The 21,363-nt window shown below is 37.0% G+C and overlaps 1 protein-coding gene across 1 annotated transcript in view; it reads right to left on the bottom strand.

Moving 5' to 3' along the window:
• Positions 1–21,363, bottom strand: part of chmp2ba (charged multivesicular body protein 2Ba) — a 100,479-nt gene that overhangs the window by 74,614 nt on the left and 4,502 nt on the right. Inside the window, exon 2 of the mRNA XM_028799850.2 lies at positions 7–98. Within this exon, the coding sequence (XP_028655683.1) occupies positions 7–98 (92 nt within the window). The remainder of the gene's footprint in view (positions 1–6; positions 99–21,363) is intronic.

Raw genomic sequence — 21,363 nt, 5'->3', positions numbered from 1 at the left:
ACATACCATTTGCTTTTCCTGTTTCTCCAGTGAAGCTCGATCTCTTGCAATTTGCCTCTGTGTTCCTCTTAGCTCTCTGTTCTGTTCTTTTATTATATCTAAAGAATAAGAAAGTAAACTTGAGTTTGTTTTATTTTCAGATTTCAAACCTGTGAAAATTAACCATTTTTAAAATAATGCAATTTTTTTATTTTATTTCAAAACTATGTAATTACTTCAACAAAGGAACAGATTACTACTTTAATAAACTAACACAATAAACGGGTTGCTATTACTGTATATCATTCTGTGTTCACCACTGTTATACTGCACTTAAACAATGTGGAAGATGATACAAAGTGCACGTAAAGGTTTGCAGAGTGTGAAACATCCCCATACAAAACTTAAAAAAAAATAATGTGAAATTTCTACTACAGAAAACAGAACAAGAACAGAAAGGTTGGTCATTTATAATTAGTTTCCAGGAATCTACTTTGAATTAAAATTTGTATTGTCAAAGCCAGAAGTTGTATTCCTTGCTTCAAGGAAATTCTTATTAAAAGAGACAACTGAAAACGTACGGTGACTCTGTGCCAATTCTGAGGAACAATGTTTTGATTAATTAAAAAGAACCAAATAACTTTATGCTGCTAAAAAAATATCATCTACTTAAAAAAAACTGACAGTCTCTTTTAAAGTCACCCTAGCATTCATTGGCTACAGATTGACTGCAGATGAAGCGATTTTCCTGCTAAAATACCAGGGCTTGAAATTCTTTAAAATAGTAGATACAGTTAGCAGATAGTCATTCAAATAATGTGTTATTTCTGTTATTTTAATTCTTTAACTTTGTATGTATAGATATCCATTCATGTTTTGGCCAGATTTTTTTAGTTTTTAACCCATACCCTACTGTTTTTCTTGTTAAGAGTATAATATTTGCAGTTTTAAAACAATAGAGCAGTCAACTTAAGGTTGAAAGTGTGAACACTTAATTTAAGAATCTTCAGATATTCAGTTAAAATATAATCAACAAATTCTAAGCTTAGGTGGCAGAGTAGTGCAGACTTATTAGCACTCCCACTTTACTGATCCAGCTTATTACGTTCAAATCTAGCACCTTATTGTTTGTGTGTAATTTGTATATTCTCCTTGTGCCTCTGGTTTTTTTTCTTCTTCTGAATTGGAGTAAGAAGATTTGAGACCGACAATAACTATTATTAGTTTCCCAGTAAACGTTGTTGCTTTCAGATTATCATGAACTGTTGCCAAAACTAAACATTTCTAGAAGACTGTAAAAGAATGAAAAGTGGAATTATTAAGTACTTCTTGTCAAGAGTTAGAGAGGTGGCAACCTTCAAAAGGCATTTTTTATAATGCTAACGTTATCCTTGAACATTGTTTGTATTCTGTTTCTGTGTGTCACTGACTTTTACTTTTCAGATTCAGGTTTATAACCACTCACTCCAATAAAAAACATTTTAAAGAACTGGGTAATTCCATATCACATCATCACACATTTTAACGAAACTTAGTCATAAGAGTAACCCATGGAACTGAAATTGCATGTGTCATGGATCAGTATTAAGGGAGAATTAAACTAACAAAGTTTAAACTTATTGGATGGGGGTTGTGACTTTGACTGGCTATATCTGTCTATTATAAAAGCAAATCTTGAGACAAGACTTTTTCCAAGAGATTTTTTCAAGTCCCATGAGACGAGACTTTTGCCAAGAGATTTTGTCAAGTCTCGCCCTCCTCTCAACCATTTACAACTATGTCCACGGTCCCCTCACCTCTCATTTGTGTGAATGCTTTTGTCAGACACAGTTTGAGTTCTCAGCTCTTATAAATATTTACGTTTTCCTCACTTTAAGTTCCCAATAAAAGAAGACTTATGTCAAAATCTTATTGATGAATTTCATCCTAAAGGGTTATCAACAGAAGAAATGAGTACACGGGCAATCCTAGCACCAAGAAACAATGAAGACAAACAAATTTATGCAAAAACTGTTGATCGGTTACACAGCAATGACATGTAAAAATTTAACAGGTGACAGGAAAGGTAATGTGGTGCATCTTCCGTGGATAACATTAGACACCAAAGGAGATCTTGATATGCCATTCGTATTAAAACATTTACAGTTTCCCGTTAGAATAGCTTTTGCTCTGACAATTACCAAATCACAGGGACAAACATTTGAAAAAGTTGGTTTATTTATTAGAGAGAAAGAAACAAGATTTACTCATGGGCAGTTATACATTGGATTGTCACGATGTAAATCCAAACACTGAATCAAAATTCAATATGGCTGCATTGAAAAAGGCCCATTAGTGATATGAAACAAATGTCATGTCAACTATAAATAAAGAAAACTCAGCAACGACTCAAAAAGAGAGTCATGGAGATGTTCATGACATTATAAAGCTAGCTTTAGTAAAATTTGACCATTTTTAAAATATAGGATTTTTTCGCTATTTGATTTTTAATATTATAATCACTTAAAACATGGTCCTTTTTCATTTTGGGGATAGCATAGTATTCACATAAAATAGTATTCACATAAATATATGAGCTGGAAAAGAGCTTTAAAACAATATGAGAACCATTTCTGTGCAACTTATATTTAGGAAGATATAGCTGGTCAAAATCATAATCCCTCCCACAATAAATTCAAACTTTGTTATCTTAAATCTCCCTAAATATTGATCCAAGCCTCTATGATCATGTTAGCATTCCAAATTTCGTTAAAAACTGACAAGGTCTAAAAGTGTAATGATTTGACATGGAACTGCACAACTGATGATAGTGTGCTTCCTTAAATTTGTGAACACAGTCCCGAATGAGCAGCTGTCTTTATATCAAATAAAGAATGAACCTGAATACGAATTCACTAAACAATCCAAATCAGTTTCCTAAATGTCAGTATTAGTGGAGTAGAAAAATATACTTCAGCGTGTTTTTAGCCTTCAATTTAACAAAGCTGAGTTTCATATGAAGCTCATTTTAAACAAAGGGCACCATTAGCTCTGTGCCCTTGACTCCTGCTACAAACTTAGGCAACTCCTCTGAACAGTTGACTGCAGTATTCCAACTCTGCACCTTCCAGTCAAGAGCAATGGCAACAGGAAGCTGACATCCTAATGAATGTGACCCTATAAAATGTAAACAATGAAAAAAATCAATTCTCAAGTAATATATTTGGGATAATTACAAAACAGTGATTGAAAAAATGACATTGACTGTTCTTGTAACAAGAAAGAGTGCTTACCAAATAAATGTATGTGCAGGAAACTTGTGCATAAAAACTAGAATTTGTGAGAATTACTAACTTTGTACAGGATACACACACAATCCAGTGCTGAATTTCAAGCCCTGAATACCTACTGTATACACTGCAGGCAAGCTAAAATCCCAAAACATATGAGGAAGTTGGATTACTTAGCTCAGCACACCTCATCAACTCTTGTTGGACACAACGAGTTGCCATTACAGCCTATTATCCATCCATCCATCCATTTTCCAGCCCGCTGAATCCGAACACAGGGTCACGGGGGTCTGCTGGAGCCAATCCCAGCCAACACAGGGCACAAGGCAGGAACCAATCCTGGGCAGGGTGCCAATCCACCGCAGGACACACACAAACACACCCACACTTCAAGCACACACTAGGAACAATTTAGAATCGCCAATCCACCTAACCTGCATGTCTTTGGACTGTGGGAGGAAACCGGAGCACCCGGAGGAAACCCACGCAGACACGGGGAGAACATGCAAACTCCACGCAGGGAGGACCCGGGAAGTGAACCCAGGTCCCCAGGTCTCCCAACTGCGAGGCAGCAGTGCTACCCACTGCGCCACCATGCCACCCACAGCCTATTATAACAAACTTTTTTCTTGTTCTGCATGAAAATACAACATTAAAAAGTTTTCTCATCCATCACTACAAACTATGTGGGGTTAGTAAAACATTAAAAAAACATCACTCTTGGTGGAGTATTCCTTTAACCTCAATAACCCCTAAAATCTGTATCATCTTTAGCGCCAAGACAAAATAAATTATAAAAGAACCAGTAATGCTGCATTGCAGAATAATGTGTAGTGAATACACTTGACTTGAGCATTCATAGTTTTCATACTCTTTCTCTGTACGTTTAGCACTCGTTTTCTCAGAGGCTGATGCGCTTACTGCTCTTCTTTTCTCCACCCTAGCAGCCTGCTTCTTCTCTTCTTTCGTCGGCATCTTTTCGCGTTAAAACTGATTAAGTCAGTGTTTGTGTTTCAATTACTTAGTATGTTTTCCTCAATTTTTCACTTAAACTGCCACTTAAGTCTACAATCTGCCTCAAGAATGATTTAGGATAGAGATAGGGGAAGTGACAGCGAAGGTGGTAGGGATGAGAACAGCGCCGGCTGTTGCCGAGAGTTAATTCTACAATAAAAATAAAAATAAAAAAAGGAATAACCTTGGAGGTCAATCATCACCCTGAATGCGGATAGGAGACGTCACGTAGTATATGTGTACCAAATTTCATATCAATAGGTCAAACGGTTTGCGAGCCACAGGTGATTTAAAATCCAGGACAGACAAACGAACAGCCACGGTAGCGTATTACATATAAAGATAATGGTGTATAATTCATCACTCATCAATTGGAATGGGACTATTTTCTACATTATTATAATTCAATGAACTCATAAGTTAAAAAAAAATCACTATTGTGGTGGTTTGAATTTTAAAGAGCACAGCATGGAGGTATGGGAATGCTCTTCTGGATAGACATACTTATTTAGGAACGCATATGTTAAGGTTTGCTAAACTGTGTCAAAAAAAGTATTGATTTATTAGAGCTAAGGATAACCTAAATACAACTGTGTACTCCTGAAACACAGGAAATGAGTTCATTATCAACAAAGTCACTGGCATTGAGGATTTGATACTGCAGTGTTGAGCAACAAGCAAATGGTTTTTAAAAGTAATTTTGTTTAAGTGTAGAGGAGAAGGAAAAGGATGCCCAAGAGTATATTTCTCTGATTAATGCATAGTTAGGTTCCAAACTCATACTCATTAATTGGCTTATGTATAACTTACAGAAATGTGGACATGTTTACGGTTCAAATCTTAAAGGTGAGAAGGTAAGCAAAATTACACTTTTTATTGGCTAACTCGAAAGATTACAATATACAAGCTTTTTTAAGGCAAGTCAGGCAAGATGCAATCACCACATCCATAATAGCTAACATGGTATAACACCCTAGTACTACTAGTCCAAATCTTACAATTCTAATTGAAATGATTAATCAAGAAATGTAATCCTCCTGCAAAGCCAGCGTTACTTGGCTATGGCACAATCAAATTTGACATTGTGTAGGAGTTCTCTTAAAATAAATATGGAAAATATAAACCCCTTTTCTCAAAAACAATATGTAGACTTGTGTTGAAGTACTAAAACCCTCTAAATCATAGATACTATACAGTAGTGCTGGGCGGTATACCGGTTCATACCAAAAACCATTTTTTATTCTTATTATGATATGGATTTTTCTTATACCGCAACACCGGTTTAAATTGCCTAAACGACGTTTGGAACGTGGCACAGTGGGAAACTGTTCAAGTGGGGACCTTTTTCACTGCTACACTGCTAAACACAGAGATGTTGCACTGGGGATCTTTTTCACTGCTACACTGCTAAATAAGTAGTGGTAGTGTAGGTATTCCATCCATCCATTTTCCAACCCGCTGAATCCGAACACAGGGTCACGGGGGTCTGCTGGAGCCAATCCCAGCCAACACAGGGCACAAGGCAGGAACCAATCCTGGGCAGGGTGCCAACCCACCGCAGAGTGTAGGTATTGCATGGTGAAAATGGACAGAGAACATTCCGAAACTGAAGCTGACGATAAAGTTGAACATGATGACACGGAAGAACTTTTGCAGAAAAAAAGGAGTCACGTCTGTTGCCTGGTTCAGAGCTTCCGTAGCCTGGAGATACTTTGGTTTTAAAAAGTCGGATGTGAACCATTATGTTCAAATGTGTAAATGCTGTTTCTATACTACTGGATAATACTGCAAGCCAAGTTGTACTTGTTTTATTTGTTTTCAATACAGTGTAATGTACCTAGGTACTGTGTAATAGTGTGACGACATGTTGATTTATTCTCATAATTTGTCATTAAAGTAGAACATCGTAAACTAAACTTCATCGTAAAATGAATATTTAATTTACTAGATTTTCTAAAACCCCGTCATAAGTTATATAGCACATTAAATACTTTGTGTTAAGTGTTCCCCGAGCCATGTTAAATTGGTACGTGCTTCTTAAACTGACTTCCTCTTGTACTGAGGAGGCGCTGGCAGCGATCGCCACACAGAATACATTTACTTCATGATATCCCTGCTCTCTGAACATTTAGAATGCTAAGATAAATACTTGATATAATTTTCATGATGAAATGCATTTAAGTATGTATTAATCATGTGGGGGCACAGTGGCGTGGAGGTTGCACTGCTGCCTCGCAGCAAGGGTGTCTCGGGTGTACCCTGCCTTGTATTTGCATGTTTTTCTGGTGGGTTTACTCGGCGTGCTTCAGTTTCTTTTCAAATTCATGTAGGATGTGGGGTTTTGCTATGCTATATTGACCCTGCTCGTGTATGTTCTGCTCGTATTCACCCTGCGATGTGCTGGCGACTCGTTCAGGGATGGGCATAACCCTGAATGGATGGCATAATTAAACATGTATAACGAAGATATTTTTAAAGTTCTGAACACTCCGTGGGCTAAGATTATAACTAGTTATAATTTCACAAAGACGTTTATCGTGTGGTTATTGGTTATGTGGAGAAAGAAAAAGGAAGGATAGGAACTGGGGTTTTGGTACGTCAGATAGAGACGGCACGCGTGCAATAAAGAAAGCCCGCTCAGATGAACATCCATTTAATTCTGTGTTTGTGTCTCCGACCATCAGATCACAAACCCAACATTTACAAAATATTTAAGCTAAACCTGTGCGATAACCATTCATACATCCAGTTTTTTGGAGCCTCGTCACACCTGCCATAAAGTTCTCTACACTGAACATACACCTGGGGACCCCTTACTGCGAGGGAGCAGCACTACCGCCTCACTACCGTGCATGTTTAATACCTGCTTTAAGGCATTTCATCATGAAAATGATATCAAGTATTTATCTTAGCATTCTAAATTTCCAGAGAGCAGGAATATCATGAAGTGAATGGATTCTGTGCGGTGATCGCTGTCTCTTGTTAGTGCAGAGGAAGTCAGTTTAAGAAGCGTAATGAATAACAACTGGGTCAGGGAACACTTAACACAAAGCATTTAATGTGCTGCATTAACTTATGACGGGGTTTGAGAAAATCTAGTAAATTAAACATTGATTTTAGGATGAAGTTTAGTTTATGACATTCTACTTTAATTATGAAATAAACTATGAGAGTAAAGTGGAAATGTCGATTTTATTCTCGACACATAATTTGTTTTTTTCTTCCCTGTGTCAGTATTTTTTTTTCTTCACCATGGCCCTAATACGATTCCGTAGGGCTATACCACAAATAGCATTATAAATGTAAGTTACAGTTTTATTATTTATGCATATAGCTTAGCTTGAAGCAAGTCCATGTTAATGCAGTTTGCCTAAAGGATGGTTCAGTTGGTAAAGATGTCATCACCAAGTTGCACTTGTTTTATTTTGTTTTAATTTGGTGAATACTGTGTAATGCACCTGGGCTTGAAGCATTGAAGTAACAGTGCAACTATCAGTAATAATACTATTATTTATTTTATTATTATTTATTAGTTTAAATATTATGGAGTTTAATGATGGTAAAGTTGTTTAAAAAGTCACTTTAACGTGTCAGTGTACAGAGATTGATAACATTAACAGAAAGTGTAGTTGGTTTACAAAAAAATATTTACTATTTATTCCTTTTCTAAGACATGTTCAGTACAATATAACTTTTGACAAGCACCTCTGGATATTTTACTAAGTCTAAATGCCTCTTTGGATGGTTGAAAATATGTTGTCAAAATTATAGTTTAAGTTTTTGCAAAATTTGTTCAATAAAAAGGTTCTATATTTTGACTGCATCTGTCATGCAATGTGATTCCTTCTCTTCATTAGTGCCACCCCCTTGAAAACTATCACTTTATGGGGCCATACAAACCTGTATTAATACTTGTGTGCACATTAAAATGTTGTTTTTCTACAATGTACAATGCTCTTGACAGTGGAATAGGTTATTCTTAGCCAGTAATTGCAGTGGAAAATGTGGTTAACATCCACTCATGCATGGGAAAAAAATACCGTTGAATACCGTGAAACCGGGATAATTTAGAAAAATACCATGATATAGAATTTTGGTCATACCACCCACCCCTACTACACAGTGTCATTAATGAACCTAAAACAGATATTGTTATGACATAGGAAGAAAACTGGAGAACTTAGAGAAAAATCTATAGAGATACAATGAAAACATGCAAACTCCAAACAACATTGGCTAAGATAGGATTTGAACCAAGGACTTGGAACTGTGGCAGCACTTTTAACTACTGTACCAAAATACCATACACTGAGTAAAAAAGGACAGTGCTCTTGGTGTTTGAGTAATGATCATTAAACCCCTAAATATTATTAACAAGCCCATACTGGTAAATACGCTGTAAACTGATGTCACTTTTGTTGTGTTTTTGCACGCTGATGCAGTACTATAGTATCTGTGCTATGGATCTTGATAATCTTCACAATTTCTGCATTCACAAATGATTGATATTTAAAACAAAGAAATGGTCTGCTTTAAAAATCATATATTTGCATACTTTTTAAACTGTAAATAATATTACATTTTTTATATTGCCAAAAATTTCCGAATTTAAGTTTACTAAATACTGGTAAGTTTATGTTTTCTTTAAATGACTTATATCGCAGAAAAAATAACCTCTTACATTTTATTAAATTTTTTCACCTCATATAGTCTAAAAATGTTGAGTCTAGTTAGATTTCTGAACCTGAAAGAAAGGGATTTTCAAATTCAAGAGGAAGGAAATTATAGCTCAATATATAATAGACAAAACATTCTTCGATCAAATTTTTTAATCCAATTTCTGTTTTATGGTTGTGTGGTACCATAATCCATTCTGGCAGGACATTGTGTGTAGCAGGAACAAAACCTTGAAAGGGTGCTAGAACATTCCAGGGCATATTGATATACTTAACCACATTCACTTATACCAGTACAAAACACCTGGATTAAAATGGTTTATGTTGAGAGTAGAATGGTGATGCTGTCATTAGCAATGTTGATTTAAAGATCCAAGATCTGGAAAATCACCATGTGAACATTCGTTCCAAGTCTGTGTGGATATTATTTTCAGATACACCGATTTTCCTCCCAGATTATAAAGATGTGAGTGTTAGGTAAATCTGCAATTCTAAAAAGGCCTTGTATTGATCATAGTTGTGGGCACGAGTGGGAATTGCAATTAACGTAGTAAACCTTATAAGCACTGTCTCCAGCCTTCTTCCTTAGTGCAATTTACACCCCTGATTTGGATTAAGTGGATTAAAGAATGTAATGTTAGATTTTTTACAGTGGTAGATCCTAAAGAGAAATTGACTATATAAAATGAGAACAATTTTACTTTTCTCACCTGAAAGTAAAAATTCAAAATATTTTCTTCCAATTTAGCTATAAATAGAAATAGCATCACAATATAAAGTGTCAAACGTGAACACAAAAGGCTTGCCTACAACTGGTAGAAAAGATAAAAGCAATCTTGGAAATTATTCACAAGCTGCACAAAATGCAATCATGCTTTCTTAAAGCATTTGATGTTGCTCAACAAGAACACTAAATTTTAAAACAATCTGAATTACCTTAAAAAAAAAAAAAACTAATCAATCTAAAACATGGTTTACCCTGTTAAAAAAGGTCCACCCTTCCACAGCACATACACACAGACAAAATACATTCAGATGCCTCTTAAGCAATTAGTTGATCAAAACAGTACCAATATATAACTTAGAAAATAATCTCAATGGTCAAACCACTCACTCATTAAAAATTTAAATTAGCCACATGGTTAAGGAAGATGGTCAACACCCCTAACAGGATTTCTAAATAGGAATAATGTTGCCTCTTCTTGCCATTGCTGGGGTTTATTGTTAAAAAAAATAATTACAAAAACAGCAACATTAACCACTTGAATCAAATATGCAAAAAACAAGAAGGAAATTTGAATGATGCAAATACTGTACAAATTAAAGATGTCTCAACTTTTTTAATTCTTAGGAAGGCAAAAAAACTCTTTGAAAATATAATAATGATTTTAGACAACGGAAATCTGCTTTACGTTTTCTTAATCTATCAAATAATCAAACTATGCAAGAATTGTTTTACTGTACTATTGCAGTCACTACTAAAACAGATTAAACAAAATGAGTTTACCCATCAAGCACAAAGGCAATACAAAGGCCCTTGTGACAAAACTCTAATAACACTACTCAGAATTAATCTAGCAAGAGATCAGTTTGGAAAGAATTCATTAACACTTTCTACTTCTTGAAAGCCCCAATTCCCTTTCCTGTTATCATTCACACAAAGGAATAAAAGGATTCCCCTCTCAGCAGCTTTGAAATGTATGTAGATGCCCAAAGCATAAACAGGAATGCCTGGAAATTGAGTCAAGGTCATGGCAATACCACACCATTGCTTACGGCACTTTACAATTACCTGAAATGTATTAAACATGACACTATTTTGCATCATCAACAATTGCAAATTTATCTTAATGGTCAAAAGAACAGCAAAGTAGAACAGCATACCGGACAGTCTCCTCTGGGATACTACCAAACATTACACCAATCATACGCCTGTTTGCTTAGCTCAAGGATATATATACTAATGACCAAGCCTTTTGGGAGAATAGGGCTATTAAAAATAAATGTGACTGGTACATCAAGGGGATCTAGTATTTAAAGTGTCTATATTAAACTAGATGATACATAATTTAATTTTTTATGTAAAGTTTCAAAGAAGTGACTAAACAAAATACTTCAAATGAAAGTGAAACTTCAGTTATATAGAGAAGTTCTGATCTTTTAATATTTGCAAAAGGACTGATTGTCGCATTATGAAAGAGGAGGTTTCAAATTTGTTATGATAATATAGTGCTCCCAGAACAGAAGGAATTTTCACATGATTGTAATTTCACAACAAATTCAGGAATGCTCACATCCCTCTCATGTTCCTCCAAAGCTAAAAGTGTCAAATATTCAAAAACTTAAAAAAGAAATATTAGAAAAATAGATCAAATGCACATTAATAGTTATTCTATGTTACTTCTGGCTACTGATATCTACTTTAATCATAAAATAAATAATAATAATGTTAAATACAGACAGCAGTAAGCCTTCAAAAAATAGTGTCAGGAGTATCCCATGCAAACTCTGAGATGGGATAACAAGATTTCAAAAGTTCTATGCATACTTTGGAACACTATGAATTTTGAAAGTTTGTAAATTCTTCTTATAGAACCAGCATAGAGCAATACTGTACTGTGGCACCAATAAAAACAAACCAAGTTCAGATGAGGTATAAATTGATGACAAACAATTTGTCCACACAATCTTTGATCCAAATGAAGTGCAATAAGCACAGAAGGTCTAATATAATGACTTCTACAAAATGTGCTATATTTTGATTGTACGTGTGTGTGTGTGCGTGTGTGTGTGTGCGCATAATGTGATCTAGCAAAATATAAATGGTTAAAAGAAATGTAATTTAGCTCTTCAAACACTAGTTTTATCCTAGCACTCTGGCCTTCTCCCTTAGATTTCTTTCTAATATAGCAATTACCCAAAAGCTCAAGGTAATGTTTATTTTTACCATCCATATTTCTAACCGAAGGTTGTAAACCGGATATGGACGCAGGGCGCCGGGCACATCGAGGTGCACGCGCACTGCTGCACTGCACAGAAAACACAGAAACGAGAAGGTTGTAAACCGGATGTCACGTGCACTGCAATGAGCCCGCCACAGAGCAAAAAAATAAAAACGAGCCCGCCACAGAGCACACGAGCCCGCCACTGAGCACAAAAATAGCGCAGGGTGCATTGAAGCACATGCGCACTAACGCACTGCAACGAGCCCGCCACAGAGCAAAAAAATAAACGAGAGGATTCGAAGGTTGTATTACAGTATGGAAACCCCAGAGGTCCACACTACACAGCATATTTCAATCACATTACAGTATTACAGTACGGAATCCCCAAAGGTCCACACTACACAGCATATTGGACTCACATTACAGTATTACAGTAATACATTATTAACAGTCCAGCCACAGAAAACACAGAAACACCACCAGATGGAAAGAAACAATACACGAGCGCTCCGTATTAAACGTAAGTGCGATTACAATTCTTAACAGTAGACGCCGTATAGCTAACGGAGTCACGGCTCCAAAAACAAACAACTCAACTAAAGTAAATACAAAAACGAGCCCACATGGATACACACGATGAATGCAGGCGCCTACAACGTGTTTCTAAAACAGCGGAGGCAAAACAGTCACGTCTCCAAAACGAAACAGCTCAACTAATGGAAATACAAAAACGAGCCCGCATGGATAGACACAATGAACGAAGGCGTCTAATGAATAATAATATTCCATTTGGAGGAAAAGTACTTTTATTAGGAGGAGACTTCCAACAGTGCCTGGCTATTGTTCCGCATGCCGTGCGTTCAGCGATTGTTCAGCCCAGTTTAAAATACGCAGACAATTCCCATTACTTTGAGAAACTACACTTAGTACAAAACATGCGTTGTACAGATCCAGAATATACCAATTGGTTGTTTCAACTAGGAGATGGAAACCTTACCAATACATATGAACTTCACCCAGATATTATTCAGATCCCTCAAGCCTTTATTGTGACGAATTAGTAACAGAGGTGTTTGGTCAAGCAATCTCATTAGACGAAATGCCACTTTTAACGCACCGAGCTATATTATGTCCAAAGAATATTGACGTTGATCAGATAAATAACCAAGTCATTGGACTGCTTCCTGGAGAAAGCCACCTCTTTCTAAGTACTGACAATGTTGATTCTGAAGACGAAACTGAGCATATTAATTTCCCATTAGAATATTTAAACACTATTAACCCGGCCGGGTTACCACAACACAGTTGTAACCTTAAAATGGGGACAATAGTCATGCTATTAAGAAACCTTAATACTAAACAAGGTTTATGCAACGGTACACGATTATGGATGTCACGCGCACTGCCGCACTGCAAGAGCCCGCCACCTGTAAACTAGACTTGCTCTAATCCACTGTGCCAGTAATGTTGATCACATAGCGGTCATTCAGTTTGGCGCCCGCCCCAGAGTCCAGAGTCAAACGCAGCGGCGTCCTGCCCAAACAACACAACCTGTGAGCTACACTTGCTCTAATCCACTGTGATAGTAATATAGATCACATGACGGTCACAGACTCTAACCCAGCAGCTTCCCAGACTCAGTGTCTGGCACACGAACACCGCAACCTGTAAACTGAACTTGCTGTGCTCCACTCTGCCAGCAGTCGGTGTCAGCAAAGGCAACGGAATCACGTCAACACAAAACGAGACCATTTTACTACAGATATGCTTATGTAATTAAATGACATTCCCCCAGACGCACCCACCCTCCACGATATGTCATCCATCCAGATATCGGACAGAACAGAAACTGATTGCCATTCTTGGATTTCTGATTCGCTGGTGAATCGCGGGCTTACTGGTATTCCTATAGAAGCATTATCAAGTATATAATAAATGATAACAAGAGTGCATTGAATAAAAGATGTCTGCTGTGTTTCAGTACATCAATATTGGTTGTTTGTATTAGGACAAGGCCCATAAATAGTGCCGTTACTGGTCTTTCATTTTTCCTAACTGTTTCCTTTCCTATTGTTGTCTCCTATTTGTGTTAGTCCTGAAAATCTAGAGCAAGGTTACGAAAACATATTACCTGTTTTACCTTTCACTACACATTCAATATTTCCTGCAGTTAAAAAAAATGCAGTAGAGTTCACTGATGTCCTCATATGATTTTATGTTTGATCATATAAAGGAGGAATTCTACACAGCATTCTAGATGCACATGCAATGTTAGCTAAAATTGCTCATTCTTACACCTAACAGTAGCATGGACAGATGGCACATACTGTACCTGAGGTAAGAAATCAAGTATTTATAGAATTACGTACACATACACTCATTGGCCACTTTACTAAGTACACGTGTTCAACTGCTTGTTAACACAAACATCTAATCACCTTATCACATGGCAGGCACTTGATTAATTTAGGCATGTAGACATTGTCAAGACAACCTGCTGAAGTTCAAACCGAGCATCAGAATAGGGAAGAAAGGTGGTTAAAGTGATTTTGAATGTTGCATGGTTGTTTGTGTCAGATGGGCTGGTCCGAGTATTTCAGAAACTACTGATCTACCAGGATTTTCACACACAACCATCTGAAGCGTTTACAGAGAATGGTGCAAAAAAGGTAAAATATCCAGTGAGCGGCAGTTCTCTGGGCGAAAATGCTTTGTTGATGCCAGAGGTCAGAGAAGAATAGACAGACTGGGTCAAGCAACAGTAACTTAAATAACCACTTGTTACAACTAAGGTGTGCAAAAGAGCATCACTGCATGCACAACATGTCGAACCTTGTAGCAGATGGGCAACAGTAGGAGGAGACCATATCGGGTGCAACTCTTGTCGGCTAAGAATAGGCAACTGAGTCTACGGTTTGCATGGGCTCACTAAAATTGGATAACAGAAGATTTGAAAAATGTTACCTAGTCTGATGAATCTTGACTTCTGCTGCAACATTTGGATGGTAGGATCAGAATTTGGTGTCAGTAACATGAAAGCATGGATCCATCTTGCCTTGTATCACCATTTCAAACTGGTGGTGGTGGTGGCGGTGGTGGTAGTATAATGGTGTAGGAGATATTTTCTTGGCACATTTTGGGCCTCTTATCACCAACTGAGTGTCATTTAAATGCCACAGCCTACCTGAGTAATGTTGCTGACCATGCAGGATAACGTGCCATGTCACAAAGCTACAATCATCACAAACTTGTTTCTTGAATATGACAGTGAGTTCACTGTACTCAAATGGCCTCCACAGTCACCAGATCTCAATCCAACAGAGCACCTTTGGTATGTGGTGGAACGGAAGATTCACATCACAGATGCGCGGTCAACAAATCTGCAGCAACGGAATGATGCTATCATGTCAATCTGGACCAAAATCTCTGAGAAATGCTTCCAACACCTTGTTAAATCTATGCCATGAAGAATACAGCAGTTCTGAAGGCAAAAGAGGGTCCAACTCAATACTAGCAATGTGTACCTAATAAAGTGTCCAGCGAGTCCACATGCAAAGACACTGACCTTCAAGTTTGAATATAAGGAAGAAATCAAGCAGGTGTGGTCAGAACTCAGAAAGCAGAAGGAGAAAGTCCAGTACAGAGACTAACTTAAGCCAAAGTTACAGCAGAACAACGTTAAGGAAGTGTATGGAACAGGATGATGGCTATTACTGGCTACAAGCAGGCTGTAAAATATTCAGAGGAAGGGAACAAGAACAGAGCTAATGAACTGAACCAGTTCTTCAATAAGTTTGAGTCATTCTTGTCAGTCCAGCCCATTCCCAACAGTGGGAAGTCTCTGAGTGCAAGCCGAGGAAATTCTGGAATCCTAACTGCCATCTTTACCCTGCATGACCTTCTCCTATATTGACATCACACCTGTGGTCTCCAACACCCTTCCACTTCCTAGACTGTCTGTCTCTGCTGATTAAGTAGGGAGAGTGCTAAGGATACTCTGCAGAAACAAGGCCGTAGGGTGGGGTGGGATGGAATTGGCCCAAAATTTCTGAAAACGTGTCAATGAGCTCTGTGGTGTCCTTCAGCTCTTATTCACCCTTTCCCTGAGTTAAAATAAATTAGCAGAAGGTTCTCCAGCTGTGGAGAACATCCTTTGTAGTCCCAGTTGCAAAGAAAGGGCACTCCAGTGACCCCAAATACTTTAGACCAGTCGCTCTAACTTCATACACCGTGAGTACTTTTGAGAGGCTGGTCCTGAAATGACTCCGAATTTGAACATCTGAATCCTCTACATCTATAAACTCCACACAACTTATTTCCACTTCAACAAAGTTGGCACCACAGTCGTGATAATGTTATTTGATTTTTACCAATGACTTTAACAACATTATCCCTCATCGACTTGGGAAAAAAGCTCAAGGTTATGCATCTTGATGTCCACACAATCTCCTGCATCATGGAGTGAGTAGTGAGGCTCGGGGACTGTGTGTAAGAAATTGTAGTGTGTAATATTGGAGCACCACAGGGAACTATCCTGTCTCCCTTCCTTTTTACCCTCTACACAATGGACCTCCAGTACAATAGCAGCGCTTGCCATTTACAGAAGCTCTCAGACAATTGTTCCATCATAGGCTGCATTAATAATGGAGACAAGTTGGAGTACAGGAGGCTTGAGGAAGACTTTGTTTTGTGGTGCAGGAAGAACCACCTGCAACTCAACATCTGCAAAACAAGAGAGTTGGTGGTAGAACTCCTGGCATGCCGATGAGCCACCGAGACCACTCACCATTTAAAGGGAGGACATGGATGTGGTACAGAGCTACAAGTACCAGGGGGTTCACACAAATAGCAAATTGGACTTGTCTCACAACATAGTGGTGCCATACAAGAAGGGCCAGAGCTGACAGTATTTTATCAGGTTTTGATGTATGCAGCAAGCTGCTGGGAATGTTCTAACAGTCTGAAGGAGTAAGTGCATTGTTTTACACTGTAACCTCCTTGGGAAGCAAATTCAGTTCAAAATACACACAGAGTCTGAACAGACTTATCAAGAAAGTTTATTTTCATTACTGGGCTATCCCTGGACACACTGAACACGTTTTTGGAGAAGAGGATGTGGCAAAATTGGATGCCATCACTGAAATCCCCTCCATCCCATCCAGGAGGAGATCCCTTGGAGCACTTTTATCCACAGGTTCACTGCCCAACTGTGGCATAAAAAGCACCACAGGGGATCTTTATGCCCGGAGGTATTATACTCTAAGTTCATTTTGCAATTTCTGTGCATTAAACTGTACATTTACTATTACCTATTGATTGATTGTATTATTTGTCTTGCGAGTCTGTATTTTTGTTGTATATGCCTCCGATACTACATGCATCTAAATTTTCCTTTGGGATTAATAAAGTCTATCTAAACTAATTTAAACCAAAGCATTTTTAACATGCCCCAGAAATATATTAAGTGCACAGTGATCACATTAAAACACTAGGTAAACATACTGTACAAAATTAGTTTATGAGCTAAGTACAGGCTCTGGTTAGGGATGATTATGAGTAACCAAGTAAAGGAAGAAACACACATTTTAACTTTAGTTTATAAGGATATCCAGAGGAACACGGTGGATGTGTTTATAAGGCATACAGCATGGTTTCAGCATTTTTGAACTTGCTTCTCTGGGGTAACAGAGCAGGAAGTGATTAGACTAAACTTCTTAAAGTATAACGTTTGAATCAGGTATGGATAGGCATATTAATACCAACTCCATTAAGTGGCATTATGAACCAGTTTGCTGAGATGGGCTCCAGCTTCTCCAAAACCTCTTATTCTAAGAGCTGCCGAGATATACATCAACAGCGACAGATATGCTTGATTTCCTCCTTCACAGAAAAAGTGAGGAGTTTGAGGCTTGAAAGAGTTAATCATTTGTTATTAGATTTTATTATTTTTATTAGATTTTTTTGATGACATTAGCTTCAAAACATTCACAGTTAAGTAGACCAGCAGAGCAGAAAAATCTGTTCATTGAGAACATATCTGTTGACTTATATTATTGAGAGTAAACTTTTGCTCAGTTGTTGTCTGAAGGAGGTTTAACGTTTAATAGGATCTGGGTGCCACAGACTCAACCCTTAAAAGGCCCTATTATTCTAGGTAGAATTTAATGTACATTTCTACTTCATTACAGCATTTCTGACACTGCCACATACAGAAATGGAGGCTTTTTGCTGTGAAAATACTGCATTTGGTGCATACATTCATACCAAAAATGGTGCTTTCCTTGACGAGCACAATTAACTTCAAGCATTTCTTTATATTTTATCACTTCTTCCAGATGTATTACATTTGTAGCATTGATTTCACGATAAATTAAGAAACTAAAGAAAAAAGTTACTTAGGCAACTTTTATATCCTATGATTTTTATTTTTTTAATCAATTATTTAGCCACACACTTTCTAAACCTATCCATCTATCAGTTCAGTCCTGCATTTGTTCCCTATTTTACAAATATCAATGTCAAAAGCAAAAAGATTTTATTAAAAAAAATATGATGTAAACAAAACAGCAGACAGACAATTATGAAAGATCTCATGAAATCACGGCAATTTTGCTTCAGAAATCTACATGTCCTGAAAATAGTTTTTGTAGTGTAAAACAGGAGTAGTGGTCAGTGCCAGATTTCAATTAGGGAAAATGTCACAACATAAGAAGGTGGTATATCTCTTTCTCATTTACGGTCTTCTTTCCACCATTCGCACACAGAAAATCTAATTTCACAAGTAGGAAATACACTTTTAAAGGAAATTTTTAAATGAAAGTTAACTAGTATGAAACATGTCAGTCCCAAGCTTCAAACCCTCAAAAGCAGCCCAAAATCCATGAAGTACATTTTCAATGTCCCCAAAAGAGTATTTTTTTAATGTGAAGGTGCAAATTTATTTTCATAACCAACAGCTACAGTTGACACCCTGATTTATTAAAGTTATTAAAGAAAGTAACTTTGATTAACAAAAAAGACAAAACAAGGATAAAATTACTACAAATGTTTCTGTTAATTAAGTTTAATGTTAAGTGAAAACACACCACAAACTGTATGTTTGCATTACCAAAATGTGTTTTATGCATTTTTTTGCAATAGTAACAATATGAATGTACTCTAGTGTTAGTCAGATATGCAGCCTCTTGACTTTCACATTGCCAGCTGAGAAGTTCTCAGCTGATGGTACAGACGTTGCAAGCATGATCAGGGGGCTCTTGTCATAGTTAGGATATTTTTAATCCACTGCTCACTGATTTTCCATTTTTTGAAAGGAAACATGCTACCAAGCCATAGGTTATGGGTAATCAGTGAATGTTTAGTATGTTATAATAAAAAACATATGACCACTGTGCCTATGATTTCCCTAACATTTAGCTCATCGGCAAGGCTATCAGCCAGACGTCTGTCTACCACATACTTCATCTTGTAGTCTACATCTATATGGTGGCATGTTATTGTGATTCAACTCACAACTGATAATGTAGTCCAAAACTATGGGCATGACCTTATTGGCTGTACCTGCCTGATTTTCTTGTATCTTCTTCACAAAAAGTTTTTGTAAATAGCCGTTGACAGTGCACCTAGAAAGAATGTAGTAATATAAGCCTTAATATAACCATTAGCTGCCAAGATGCTTTGCTAATACCCACATTGGTAATGTCCATTTCTGCAATTGAATAACCCCAAATCAGAAAAGATGGGATGGTATGGAAAAAATGCAAAAAAACAGTGATTTGTAAATTCAATTTGAATTTTACTTTGTTGCAGAGAGTATGAACCCAAGATATTTCATGTTTTGTCTGGTCAACTGCTTATAATATATATTTTTTTTTATATATATATATACACATATTCTCCATAGCATCCCAACTTTTTTCTGATTTGGAGTTGTACATACCCTCTGTATGATTTCCTCTGACTGCCATTAGTTTACCGTTTATAATGCTGCTGGAATTTGGCCATGCATGCAGCAGTGTGTTGCATGTACTAATATGCTGAGAAAGTGTTGATTTTGCATTTCAGCACAACATATTACACATATTGGTCAAAATGCTTATGAAATTAGTTACATTTAGCATGCTTAATTTTCTCCGAAAATCTCAACTCTGCTACAAGATGTAAAAAGATCTGACATGCACAGTTGCTTAAATGCTGTCCTGATAATTTCTATTTAAAGAACAATATGGCTTAAAATAAGTCTATGTCACCTAACACTAATGCAACAAGCCAAATAAAGTTCCTGCTGCAAAATTAACTGTACAGATATGATAAAGTTTCACCTTTGTCAGATTAAAAGTTTATCATTCAAAATTACTAACAGGAAGAATTATTTCTATTGTCTTAATTTATATTAAATTATGAAATTACTTGAAAAGCTCATTCCTAATTCAGCCAAATTGAGTAATACTAACTCTCAAAATTCTTTTCATTTTTAAAAGCAATAAAATAAGGATGAATATGAAAGTGAATTTTCAACTAAACAGTCCAGATGTCTGAAATGGTTAAATGTGTACCATGTGTAAAGTATTAGATCTTCTAACGTGAAATACTCTGTTCCCATTATTTTATTGCTCTCTTTTATTACCCTTTGTAAAGCCATTGATCAGCAATAAACATTCATTTCCTGTGGTAATACAAGAAGCTGCTGACTTATCCTTTTAGAAATGCAAGTTCGATGGCATACCAAGACATGTCCACTTCATTTAATTATGCTATTGGTATACACAAGAAAATGCTTCGTAGCTCATCATTCAAGTCAGACAGACTTGACTGTAGCACTCCAGAGAACTTTATCGTCCCCCAGGGAATCCCTACCACTTCTGATCTCCCATGCATCCCTGCAAGTGTCCTAACTGGGACTCTATATGAGGGATGATGCCACCTAGTAGAATGGGGGATGAAATGCTCCCTTTTGCCCTCTCTTGCCATTTCCAGTAGCCTTTGGGCATCCCAATCAGGACGGGAATTGTAAGGTGTCCTAGCTGGGTATTGCCCCTATTTATTCCATCTTTCCATCATGGCAACCCAATTGGGTAAAGAAGTCACCTCCATCCTGGGTGGGATGCCATTCCATCCTCTGGGGGAAATCTACTATATATATTTTTTCCATTTTAAATTTTGCTATTCTCAATTCACATTGTATTCAATAACAAAATGTCTACAATTTCCAGAGATATACAACTGTCATGGTTTGCTCTATTACAGCAAATATGACACATGACAGTTGGCATAATAATGCAGTGGTTAGCATGCTGCCTCACTGACACAGGACCTTGGGTTTAAAAACCATGTATATTCATTGTCTGCAAGGAGTCTGCAAAGGTTTTTTTCTGGGTGGTCCAGTTTTCTTCCCATGTCACCAAAAATGTGAAAATTATGTTAAATGGTTTCATATTGGCCCTGCCTGGAAGTGTTTGTCAGAGATTCTTGCCACGGACT

This window comes from Erpetoichthys calabaricus, chromosome 4 (genome assembly GCF_900747795.2).
Source record: "Erpetoichthys calabaricus chromosome 4, fErpCal1.3, whole genome shotgun sequence".
NCBI classification, from domain to species: Eukaryota; Metazoa; Chordata; class Cladistia; order Polypteriformes; family Polypteridae; genus Erpetoichthys; species Erpetoichthys calabaricus.
This window is presented reverse-complemented; position numbering and strand designations above follow the sequence as displayed.